Here is an 11,623-nt window from a genome sequence, read left to right on the forward strand (position 1 = left end):
GGAGGGGGTGCAGATGGGACAAGCGTGGTCACCACCCCCACCACCTTGGGCCAGCAAAGCCCAGTTTGGCTGAGTTCAGGGGCCATCCCCCTTCTTCACTGCCTGGTGAGGTGGTTGCTCCTTAACTTCAGGGCCACAGGCAGCTACCCCAGGCCAGCCTGACTCCCCATATTATTTAATGTCACAGTTTGGCCAGCCTGAAGCCCACCTGAGGCAGCCTGGGTCTCTCCCAACTTCAAGTCCTGCCATTTTGTAGGGTTGGGAAAGATCATCTCTGCAAGTGATTTGGGATGAGGAAGGACGTGCTGTCCCAGCTGTGGCAATTCAGTGACCTTAGATCATTACATTGACTGTCCCTTCCCTACTGAAACTGCCATTATTTATTAAATGTCTTTGCTGTCACTGAAAGCCTGAAGTCCTTGGGGACAGCAGGACTCCCAGGGTAGCTCCAGGAGAAGGAGCAGGGCCAGGATGGTAGGGGACTCCTGGCTCCCACCCCGTCCAGCTCCAGCAAGCAGAGACACCTTCTCCACTCCTGCCTCCATGGCTACCGTCTCCACAGTGGCTGCACCACCCCACTGAGGGCTGGGGTGGGGTCTGCTAGGAGGTCCGAGCTGCAGGCTAGTTGCTGGTCCACCAGGAGAGAAGGCCCAGGCCCGGCTCGCTGATGGATCCCTGCCAGGGGTAGAGAAAGAACAGACACCTTTGATTGACACTGAGGGCTTAAGCCAACTTGGACAGGAGGGAAAGGGGCCCACCCTTCTCAGCACCCAACAGGCCTAGCATAGGCAAAGGGGAGGTGGGACACACAACAGCCATGCAACCTTGGGGAGACCCAGGAGCCACCCCAGAGCTCCTGGCTGGCACACTGGACCACACAGCACTGGCCCCTCTCCTGAGGCCTCTAAGAGGCTTACTGTCCCCAAGGCCTTGCAGGGTTGGGCATGCTTCCACACCCCCAGGCCTGCCCAAACACAGGCGCCCAGCATGCCAGACCCAGGCATACCCTCCCGAGTCACCTGTGGTCTAGTCCTGCCCAAAAGGTTGAGCAACCCTGAGGTCCAGCCTCTAAATACATAGAGGGGAGCAGCCCTGAGGGCCATGCTTCCCTGGAGCCTGACGCTTCATCTCAGGCTCTGATCTCTCCCAAGCCTCTTCTTTGGTTTCTTTCTCCCTCAAAGCCCCTTTATCAGTGGCCTTGTCACCCAGCATAAACGTTGTCCCCCTTGCACCCAGGGGTCTGACTCTTGCCCAGCTACAGAAACTGAGGCTCTCTAGGGAGAAATGACTGTCTAAGACCCACAACAGGGACCTGGACCCTGATGAGACAGAGGGGGTTCTAGGAGCAGAAGCCCAGAGCAGCCCTACCGCCGCATCCCGGGCAGGCTCCCATTGCAGCGATTTCCACAGCACAGTTGGGACTCTCACCACAAGCGTGTATGGAGCCTCCTTCTTTGGCAGCTCTTCACTGGAGGAGGTGGCCTCGGCCGAGCTGGGCCCCGTGGGGGACGTGTCCACAAAGCTCTCATCCACCACCCGGAAGCGGATCTCCTCGCCAGTGTCCATGTACAGGTCATGTGCGCCTTCCTCCGTCTCGTACTCCCACACCCACACCTGCTCTGTGTCATCACTGGGGGCCTGGGGTCAAGGCAATAACTGGGTCATGGCAGTGAAGGGTCCTCCTACAGCACCCACTCTCAGTGAACACCAGTCGCAGGCTGAAGTCACTGTGGCTGGGAAGTCATAGGAAAAGCAGGTGCCAGCCCCATGTGCAAGGCCTGAGCCCCACAGGAAGAGCAGGAGTTCTCAGGTGCAGGATCCAGGATAGGAAACACGAGCCCCCTAGCCAGGCAGGGACGTACATGTACCCATAGAACAACAGAGGAGAAGGAGGTGAGATCAGAGCATGTGCTCCACCTCTCAAGATGGCAATAACCATGGACCATGGTGCCCCATGCCCCCATCCAAGCTTCATGATGATCCAATGAACAGGCAACTCAAGGACTTGTCCAGTTTCCAAGTGGGCATGGGGGGATGCGCCAGGACCAGCCAAGCTGAGCCAGGTTTTCTGATATGTTCAGGAGTCACAGATTCTGCCACCTGCCCTGAATGGCCCAGCTGGAGCTGTCAGGTCACCAGCCAGGCAGCCCCTCTCAGCACCCCCACCTCCCTCTGCAGAGCCTACACTGAGGAGCCACACTGCCCTCTAGTGGCCATACCACTGCTGGATCCTGCCTCTTCTCTGCCTGGTCCCCTGTTGGGCATTCCAGGTACAGCAGTGACAGGACAGGTGCCTCCCAGTGAGGATTCTCAGGTTAGGGGACAGCCTCACGGAAGCAGACAACCCCAGTGCAGCAAGGTGAGGGCTGGGTTGGGGACAATGGGGACCCAGGAGAGGGAAACAACCCAGCCCAAGACTTGGCACACAGGCAAGGCCTCGCATACTAGGGAGGCAGGGAGGCAGGCCAGTCACGGCAAACCTCCCAGCGGAAGTGATCTATAGATGATTCCTGCAAGGAAAAGCTATGCAAAGTGAACCGGAAGTGAAAGGTGCCCCACAGAACACCACAGTGCTAATGCTGTGCAGTGCACAATGTACACAATCAAGCCTGACAGCCTGGACAGACAGTCAGTATGCAGAGCACAGGCAGGTCAGGTCGGCACTCTAGAGTAAAGGCGCAGGCTGGAGGGGCAGGCATAGGCCAGCGGCATCCGATCACAGGACCCAAGGGCAACCCCAACCCCATGGTGGGGGCCTTCCTATGCAGAGGACTGAGCTCCTCTGTGACCCACTTTAACCTTGGGAGGATACAACTTGGCTGGCTGCTGCAGTGACTCCGGGGGGATGAGAATGTCATCAAAGAACCCTAGAGAGACTGGGAGAAATGAAGAAGCTGGCGGCATGGGACTGGGGCTCATGGTGGACAGTCAAACAAGGAGTCTAGATACTTAGTAGGCAATCCCCTTACCCAGTACTGCCCATGGGGTGGGTGTTGCCATGGAAATCTGGGTCCCTTGCCCACCCTGGAGCCCCACGCCTCTGCCCATGGTACTCGCATGGCCTGGGCAGCCCTGGGCAAAGCCCCAAGCACCCATCTCCCAAAGCCTGGGATGGTCACTGCACACACAGGGACTAGCAGTGCCAAGGACCCCCAGTCACCTGTGCCAGCTTCAGTGCCCACCTGAGGTCCTGAGTTACAGCCTCACAGTGAAACTTCACCGCTGGCCGAGGCCCTCACTCATGGCCCTGGAGGATGAACAAGCTTCTCTGACACCATGGGGAAGATTTGGCTTCGACACCTGAGCCCTCCCCAACCATGTGGACGGGCATAGGCCACCTGCCTCAGTGCTCCCAGGTCTCTCCTGAGTTGGGGCCTCCATTACCGTGCACTCCCTCCGGGCTGCAGCCTTTGATCTTCCCAATCAGAATCTCATCCAGGAATGGATGGAACACCACATAGCGGAAATGCACTGGAAATGAAAAAGCATGTCCGTGACAACCAGGGATGTGAGGATGACCACTGAGACCTGGGCTGTCCGGGCTCGCCAATGTCAACTCTCATGCGCCAGCACACTGACCTGGAGGCCTCTGCGGCTGCTCCAGGTACTGACTGAGTACCCCTGTGGGCCTAGACCGGTCAACTGGGCCAAGGGACCCTCACCTGAATCCCTGCAAAGTCACAGCTTTGCCCCCATAGGGGCCAGCAGCGGCTGCCCTGGAACTGAGGGCTGGCTCCCAAATCCATGGGACAAGTCACACCCAAGTCCAGACTCTGGACCATCAATGACTTTAGTCAATTCCAACCCTCCTCCAGACTCTCTCCTTTAAATTCCAAAAAGAACAGAAGCAACCAGCAAAGGGAATCAGGCTTAGAACCAGGTTCCACATCTCCTGCTGATGAGCCCCATGCACACTTCTGACCTGGAATGGGAAGCGAAAAACGCCCTGAAATGGGGAGGTGGTGGGGACAGCCAGCAAAAATGCCTCTGTGGGTTCTCAGGCCCTGTCCTAGGTGGTCCCCACTCACCTGAGCCAAGGAAAATGGCAGGTAGGGTCTATGCCCACATCACAGACCGACCCCAGGCCCTGACCGGAGTTGTCTATGTCACCTGTCACTCCTGCCCCTTGCTTAAAGCCCCAAAGGGAGCGTCCATCATTGGCCTGAGAGTAAGCATGCGGCTGCCACCCGCTGTTCACTGGCTGCCTGGTGTGATCCACCTGTGCCCGATGTCATATTCCCACTGTGAGGACAGGATGTGGCTCAGAGAGCTGGGGTAACCTGCTCATATCCACACAGCTGTTCTGGCCTATTCTGCCCTGGGAAGACTCCAGGTCTTTCTGTACCCCTCGGACAGGGCCACTGGGTTATAACCCACCTTCCTCAGACAGGTTTAATCTCCAAACACAGGGTCTGCCATGACACCTTCACCTGTCCGGTCTGCCAGCCTTGCCCCAGGACAGCAGGGCCCCCCAGCCCCCAGCTCCCTGCCACATTGCTTCCCCAGGGCTCCACCAGGCAGGACAGCATGACGAAAAGAAGGGCGGCAGGGGGCGCCCCCTCCCTGTGAGGAGACAAACATGAGCCATTAGAGCCACCATGAAGACGACTGAGCTTCATGTTGACCTTCCGGAGAGCAAACAAGGGCAGCCAAGGGTCACTTACTCACAGGATGGAAAAACCCTGTCCCCCACATGACCCAACATTCAGTTCGGTTTAATAAATCCTCGCAGTGCCTCTGCCAGCTTTGTGCCAGGCCAGGTTTGGGCACTGGGCTTACAGGGGCAGAACAGCACATAATCCCGTGTGCAGGGAGCTCCAGGCTGGATCAGGCACATCCGAAAGCAAACGGTGGGCAGCCCTAGTGTCCATCAGTGGCTGAATGGATGAGCGGAGCATGGCGCAGACATGCAATGGAACATTAAGTCAGCCTCAAAGAGGAGGAAGATTCTGATACGTGCTCCAACATGGATGAACCTTGAGGATATTATGCCCAGTGAAAGAAGCCAGACCCACAAAGGCCACATATCATATGACTCTATTTATATGAAATGTCCAGACTTGGCAAATCCAGAGACAAAAAGTAGATTAGTGGTTGCCAGGGGCTGGGGGAAGGGGAGGACGAGGAGTGACTGCTAATGGGAAACGAGGTTTCTTTTTGGGGTGATGAAAATGTTCTGGAAGTAGACAGTGATGATGGTTGCACAACTGTCAATATACTAAGAACCACTGAACTGTATGCTTTAAAATGGTGACTTTTATGGGACGTGCATTATATCTTAGAAAACAAAAAGGACACACCAGCAGGCTGGGCAGCCAGGACAGTGCTGGATTCAGAGTTCATCTCACAAGAGCTCCCTGAAGGACTAGGGATGTTTAGCCTGCAGATGGGAAGTCAGGAAGGGTGGGTCTGAAGGACCGTCAAGAAAAGGAAGACTTGGCTGGCTGGTTAGCTCAGCTGGTTAGAGCTCAGTGTCGTAACACCAAGGTCCAAGGGTTTGGATCCCTGTGGCTAGCCACAAAAGAAAAAAAAAAAGTGAGAGAGAGAGAGAGAGAGAGAGAAAGAGACTTGTTCTTAGTTGTAGGCTTGAGCAAACTTTATCCCAGAATAATAGGGATGCCTTGGGATGTAGTGAGTTTCTACAAAAAGGACAAATACTGTGCAATTCCACTCATACGCGGTCCTTAGAGTAGTCAAATTCACAGAGACAGAAAGCAGAGCTGTGGTTGCCAGGGGCTGGTGGGAGGGAATTGGGAGCTAGCATTTAATGACTAGGAGTTCCAGTTTGGGAAGATGAAAATTTCTGGAGATGGACGGTGGTGATGGCGGCACAACAATATGAATGTTCTTCATGCCACTGAACTGTACACTTAAAAGTGGTTAAACTGGTAAATTGCATGTTAAATATATTTTACCATAATGGTAAAAACATAACAGCAAAGGGTGGGCAGGAAGGCAGGCTACTCTGGAACTGAGGGCAGAGCAGGAGGGGCTTCCCATGGCAGGCCGGGTCCCAGGCGTGGAGAGCTGGAGAACATGGGGCTGGCACCGGGCAACAGTACTCTTAGTGACAAGGGGTAAGTGGGCAGTCGGGGTCAGCGTCCCAAATCACAGAGGCCCACATCTTGTGAACACTCACTGTGTGCCAGGTGCTGGACCAAAGGTTTCCCATGGGTTTGCTTGTTTACTCCTCATGACCATTTAACGAGGAAGGCACTATTATTGTTACTTAATGTTTGTACAGATGGGGAAACCGAGCCTCAGAGAGGAAAAGCCAATTGGCAAATGAATATTCCTCAAAGCAAAGATGAAGGCGTGGCTTGAGCTGGTGGTGCTCCGAGCCCCTCCTTTAGCACGTGCTCAGCCACTGTCCTGGGGGTGGGGGTCCCTGGGGTCGAAACACGGTGATAGATCCTCACAACAAGATAACAACTCACCCTGCACCACTCAGCAGGCCATGAGGAGCTTTAGAGTTGCAAGTGTTAACCCCACTGTACAGACGGGGAAACTGAGGTTGAGAGAAATGGAGTTACCCGCCCAAGGTCCCTATGCAGGGGGGCCAGAGCAGAATTCAAATCCAGGCCGACACAACGTGCTTTAACCCCGTGCTCCACACCTTGCACCTTGTTCCCAGCAAAACAGGGGACCCAGCTAGCTGTGGGCAGGGGATAATCAAACCAGCAGTGGAAATCTTGCACCTAGTGCCAGAAACCACCAACTGAATGGGCAGAATTTCCTCAAACTTGACTTTTTTCTCCCAGTTTTTCTTGACGTTCTGGGACCTATTACCACTTGTCTCCTGGACAACCAAGGCCCCATCCAAAGGCAGAGACTGGGCTCAGCTCGGCATCCTTCTTTGTAAACAGAGGCCCTCGTGGTTGTTTTCACACCACGATCTTATTTTTCTGCTAGTGAAAATGCTCCTAGTCTGTACAAAGACAGCCTGTTTCTCAGGGCTCCCTGCAGAGCACAATAACATGCATGTGAACTAGTGAAGTCTCTGGAAGCCTGGATGGACGCCAGGCAGTCTCACAGCACGTTCTGGAATGCTCAGACATCTCTGTGCTGAGAGGCTGACCAGTGTGGGCTATGGCAGGGCTCGTCAAGTGGCGGCTTGTCCCACAGTCTTTGGGCCCACCTCCCGAGATTCTGATGCAGCAGGCCTGGGGCAGGCTGAGAGCGGCGTCTCTAACAAGTGCCCGAGTGCCGACGCTGCACACCTGCGCTCTGACTAGCCCTGAAGGTCAGACAGGCCCTCCAAACCAACCACTTTGCCAACCGCCAGAATGTGAGGCCATCCTAGACCGTCCAGCCCCAGGCAAGCCAGCCCAGAAGAACCACCCAGCTGACCCACAGAATCAGGAAAAGCAATCCAAATCGATGAGCCAGCTTGGCACCTAGTGAGTGTCCCAGGAGCTTTACACACATGAACTGCCTAATCCTCACAAGCATCCTGGAATATAAAATCTACTGTTAACTGCATGAGGAAACAGAGGCACAGAGAGGTTACACATTCTGCTCAGGACACACAGCTACTAAGTGGCAGAGTTGGGATTTCAATCTAGAAGCCACCCTTTTAATTTATGTTCTACTAACCCTCAAAGTCCCCCACCCCCAACCAGCCTGCTGTTCCCCCTCCCCTCTGGTCTCCACCCCTCTGACCCAGCAATGACCGCTCCACAGTGTCCTCACCTGTCTGGCCTGTCTCCCCCTCCAGGCAGTGAGCAGAGCTTGGCAGCAGATGAGACCAAAAGGGGGCACAGACATGGAGCCATAATCTCAGCAGGAGAGGCCTTGAGAATCACCGAATCTACTTCCCGTGTCTTAAAGATGAGGAAGCCAAGGCCCAGAGAGGGAAGAGTCTGCCCATTGCCACCGAGTCAATTCCTGGCAGAGTTGGGACCAGGTCCCAGGTCTCCCAACCCCCAGGACTCCTGCCACCCTCAGCCATCTCTGCTGCTTGACCTTTTGATACAGAAAACTGAGCCCCAAGAAACCCAATGCCCAGGAAGAGAAAATACCCACCCTTGGTGTGTGATGCGCCGTCCCCGGGGAACACATAGGCATCCTCCAGCTTGGTGATGTCAAACAGACAGATGCAGAGTCCCACGTTGTACACAACCTGTGAGCGCACACGTGCACACACACAGTGACCCCAGGCCCAACTCCCCAGGCAGTCTCTCCTGAGGCCTTCACAGCCACAGGCAAGCCATGCTCAGCCCCTTTTTTAGATGGAAATTAGCTGGGCTCTGTCAGAGGTCTCTATGGCAAGGAACCTCAGAGGATGTAGAACTCTGGAAAGAACAGGGCCGTTGGTGACAAGACTGATCCAAGCTCCAATGTCAGCTCCAGCACTCACGGGCGACTGCCAAAAGGGTCACTTCACCTCTCTGAGCCTCAGTTTCCCCACCTGCAAAAATTAAATACCAGGCTGCAGGGGTGTTAAAGAGAGATAATGGGGCTGGCCAGTTAGCTCAGTTGTTTAGAGCGTGTGTTGATAACACCAAGGTCCAGAGTTCGATCCCTGTTACCAGCTAGCCTCAAAAAAAAAAAAAAGATAATGGACATAAAGCTGCTAAAAGTTGCTATCCTAGTGCTTGGCTTACATGCTAGAAATAATAATCAATCAAGGATCATTATTATTACTGCTGAGATCAGTGGTAGAGAACCCTGGTTAAACCTACACTTTCCAACATCCCCAAGTCCACACTCAAGCTCACAATCCAGTGACCATCAGAACCACAGCTAAACTCTACTGTGTTCACAATGTCTCAGACACACAGATGTGGCCACAGGGACTGTGGCTGGCAGAGAGATGCATGGCCAAGGCCCTGAGATTGGGCAGAAATCCCACACTCCCATCCCCACACCATGGTGTACTAAATGACTGGCTGCTCAGTGTCTGCTTATCTGCAAATGTCATCACTCCCCAGTTACAGACCTTGCAAGAACTGTTCAAGGATCAGTGACAAGCTCGAACAACTCAGAGTTGTGACTAGACCTCACACAATGAAACCACTGAGTCTGCTGGCTTTGGAAGCACAAGATCTGTGCCCTTCACCAAACCACAGACTTCTGTGCGGCCTCCTCTCAAATGATTCAATGATTCAAATACAGAAAAAGGGGGCTGGCCGGTTAGCTCGGTTGGTTGGAACGTGGTGTTATAACACCAAAGTCAAAGGTTCGGATCTCTGTACCAGCCAGCCACCAAAAAAAACCCTAAAAAACACAGAATGACATGGCTCGAAAGGACTTGTGCCCCAAAGGGACTACATTCCCTTCTTGGGCTTTTTTACACCTTCTCTCTCCATGATGTTCATACCTCATACCCCACAGACCCCCACACTATCTACTTCACAAGGTAACCAGAAACCAGAAGCCATCCCCCAAGGATTCCACGAGTTCTCTCCACCACCCCCAGATTTGTACACTCTTCTTTGACATCAGGCTCTTTTGAACGGACTGCCTCATGTCTAAAGCCAGCCAATCTTTCTCCTTCTGGCTCTTTCTCACCCTGTCACCTCCTACTGCTCTAGGGATGAAGACCAATGCTCTGACTCTGAAGTCCTACGGTGCTGTGTGGCCTGGCCCCTAACACCTTTCCAGCCCACCCTCCCCTGCCCCTCTCTGCCCAAGACACATCAGCTTCCTCCACGCCAAGATAGGTGTTATAGCCCCTCCTTCCTCAGGGCCTTTGCACATGCTGTTTCCTCTGCCTGTATAGCTCTCTTCCCAATCCAGCCCCCTCCTACCCCCAAAACAAATCCTCTAGTTAGCTCCTCCTCACCATCAGATTTGAGCTCAAGCACCATCTCCTCAACAAAGCTGCCTGTCCCTCTCATTCCAGATGAAGTCCCTTTGATCCACAGGAGTGTGAATGTGTGTCCTTTACAGCAAATACCTCGCCTTGTCATCACACAGTCACCTGTGTGGTCCTCTCATTAATACCTGCTTTTCCCACCACACTAGGGCAGAGCCTTGTCTATTTCATTCATTCAATCAACAGACAATCATGAAACATCTATTCTGTGCCAGGCTCTGGCTGAATGTGGGGATACTGTAGGAAAGAAGATACACATGGTCCCTGACCTCATGGAGAGGGAAAGAGAAAAACAGTAACCAAGTAAACAAATGAGAAAATAACAGAGTGTGGTAAGTACTAAGAAGGAAAGAGTGATAGCAAAGAGAATAACTGAGGAAGGAGGGTTACTACAGAAAAGGCAGTGGGAAGGCCTCTACCCAGCTGACACTAAAGCACCGCACGGTGCATAGAAGGTGCACAAATACTTGTTGCAGGAATAGATAAACCTCCTGACAGTTAACTCTATACTACTAGACCCGTCCATCTTCACAAAAACAATGCACGGCTGGCAGGACAGCAATTATCCCCACTTTACAAATGGAAACTGAGGCCCAGAGGGGGTCAGTAGCTTGCCTAAGACGGCAAAATAACTTGGAAGCGTGAAATCTAGCACTTCCCAGCTGCAACAAACACACTTTTTCAGGCCCATTTTCTCTTTTGATCCCCTCCAACCTCCTTGTGAGGTAAGGATGACCCCCATTCCGTTTCCCGGTGAAGAAAACGAGGTTCTGAGACGTTAAGTTACTTGCCCAAGGCCAGGGCTTGACATGATGGGGCCAGGTCTGCAGCGACCGGGTGGGCAGTGCGGGGCCCCCGTGCCAAGGCCCGCCCGCGAGCCCCGGCACCCGTACCTTATTGGCCAACTTCTTGTTCAGCTCCTCAGCGATGGAGTCATTGAGCTTCCTCTCAAACTGCCACGGGGGGATCCGCACGGTGTCCACCATCTCCACCAAGACGAACATCCCGTCTGGGAACCGGGGCTGGGGGGGGGGCAGCGGAAAACCCCGAGCCCCCTTCGTCCTGTCCCAGTCGCCGAGACACCCTCCCCCACCACCCGCGCCCAGGCTGGCAGAGGGGCTGAGCGGTAACGGCCTGCGGTGCCCCGTGCGGGAAGCTGAGGCCCAGGGAGAGGAGCTCTTGGTCCAGCACTCGGGGGACGCGCCCCCACCACGCGCCGCGGCCGCGCACCGCGTACAGCCGCCCCGGGGTTGCGCGGCTGCCGCGAGGTTCTGATTCCCGTCGCTTCCGGGGAGCCGACCAATAGGAAGCCTCTGCCCGCCCCCCGGCTCGGAGCGGGGCCTTCCTTTTAGCAGGCGCGGAGCCGTCAACCCTCAGTAGGCGCTTTCTGGTTGCTAGGCGACCTCCGCGCGATTCACGCTCCTCCATACCCCGCCTGGCCTGTGCCCTACTCTTCCTGCTGGTCTCAGGCCGTCGTCTGCACGGTCTCCAGAGCGATCCTTCCAAAACACAAACGTAATACGCTTAACACCTTTCAGTCCTCGGGAAACTGGGAGAATCGACAGGCAAAGAGCACTAGGGACCTTTCTGAGCTGATGGAAGCGTCTGTATCTTCGTCTAGATGGTGGTCACATCCATGTACACAATTGTCAAAACTCGTCGAACTCAACACTTAAGATCTTTGCATTTAATTGTGGACACGTTATATCTCAACTTAAAAGTGACAGTAAATTGGGACAAAACAATACAATCTCAGTAGCTTCCCATTGAACTAAGAATAAAGTCCAAAACCTTGATGATAGC

At 54.2% G+C, this 11,623-nt stretch overlaps 1 protein-coding gene across 1 annotated transcript; it reads right to left on the reverse strand.

Moving 5' to 3' along the window:
• Window positions 1-337: 337 nt before the first annotated feature.
• On the reverse strand, window positions 338-10,845 carry POLR3H (polymerase (RNA) III (DNA directed) polypeptide H (22.9kD)). The gene is made up of 6 exons (XM_008574163.1): window positions 10,714-10,845; window positions 8,026-8,122; window positions 3,385-3,471; window positions 2,813-2,876; window positions 1,429-1,630; window positions 338-675 (listed from the first exon to the last, which is right to left on the reverse strand). The coding sequence occupies exons 1-6, from the start codon at window positions 10,822-10,824 to the stop codon at window positions 622-624; spliced, it is 615 nt and encodes a 204-aa protein (XP_008572385.1). The 5' UTR covers window positions 10,825-10,845; the 3' UTR covers window positions 338-621.
• Between the last annotated feature and the right edge of the window lie 778 nt (window positions 10,846-11,623).

Source organism: Galeopterus variegatus, unplaced genomic scaffold (genome assembly GCF_000696425.1).
Source record: "Galeopterus variegatus unplaced genomic scaffold, G_variegatus-3.0.2 Scaffold55, whole genome shotgun sequence".
NCBI lineage: Eukaryota > Metazoa > Chordata > Mammalia > Dermoptera > Cynocephalidae > Galeopterus > Galeopterus variegatus.

Bases quoted from the DNA above. Each gene is read 5' to 3' on its own strand.
- POLR3H (XM_008574163.1), bottom strand. From the start codon at position 10,824: ATGTTCGTCTTGGTGGAGATGGTGGACACCGTGCGGATCCCCCCGTGG. The intron at 8,123-10,713 runs GTACGGGTGCCG...GTGCGCTCACAG, and splicing joins ACAAGAAGTTGGCCAATAAG to GTTGTGTACAACGTGGGACT. The intron at 2,877-3,384 runs GTAATGGAGGCC...CATTTCTCCCAG, and splicing joins CAGCCCGGAGGGAGTGCACG to TCTCTCTAGGGTTCTTTGAT.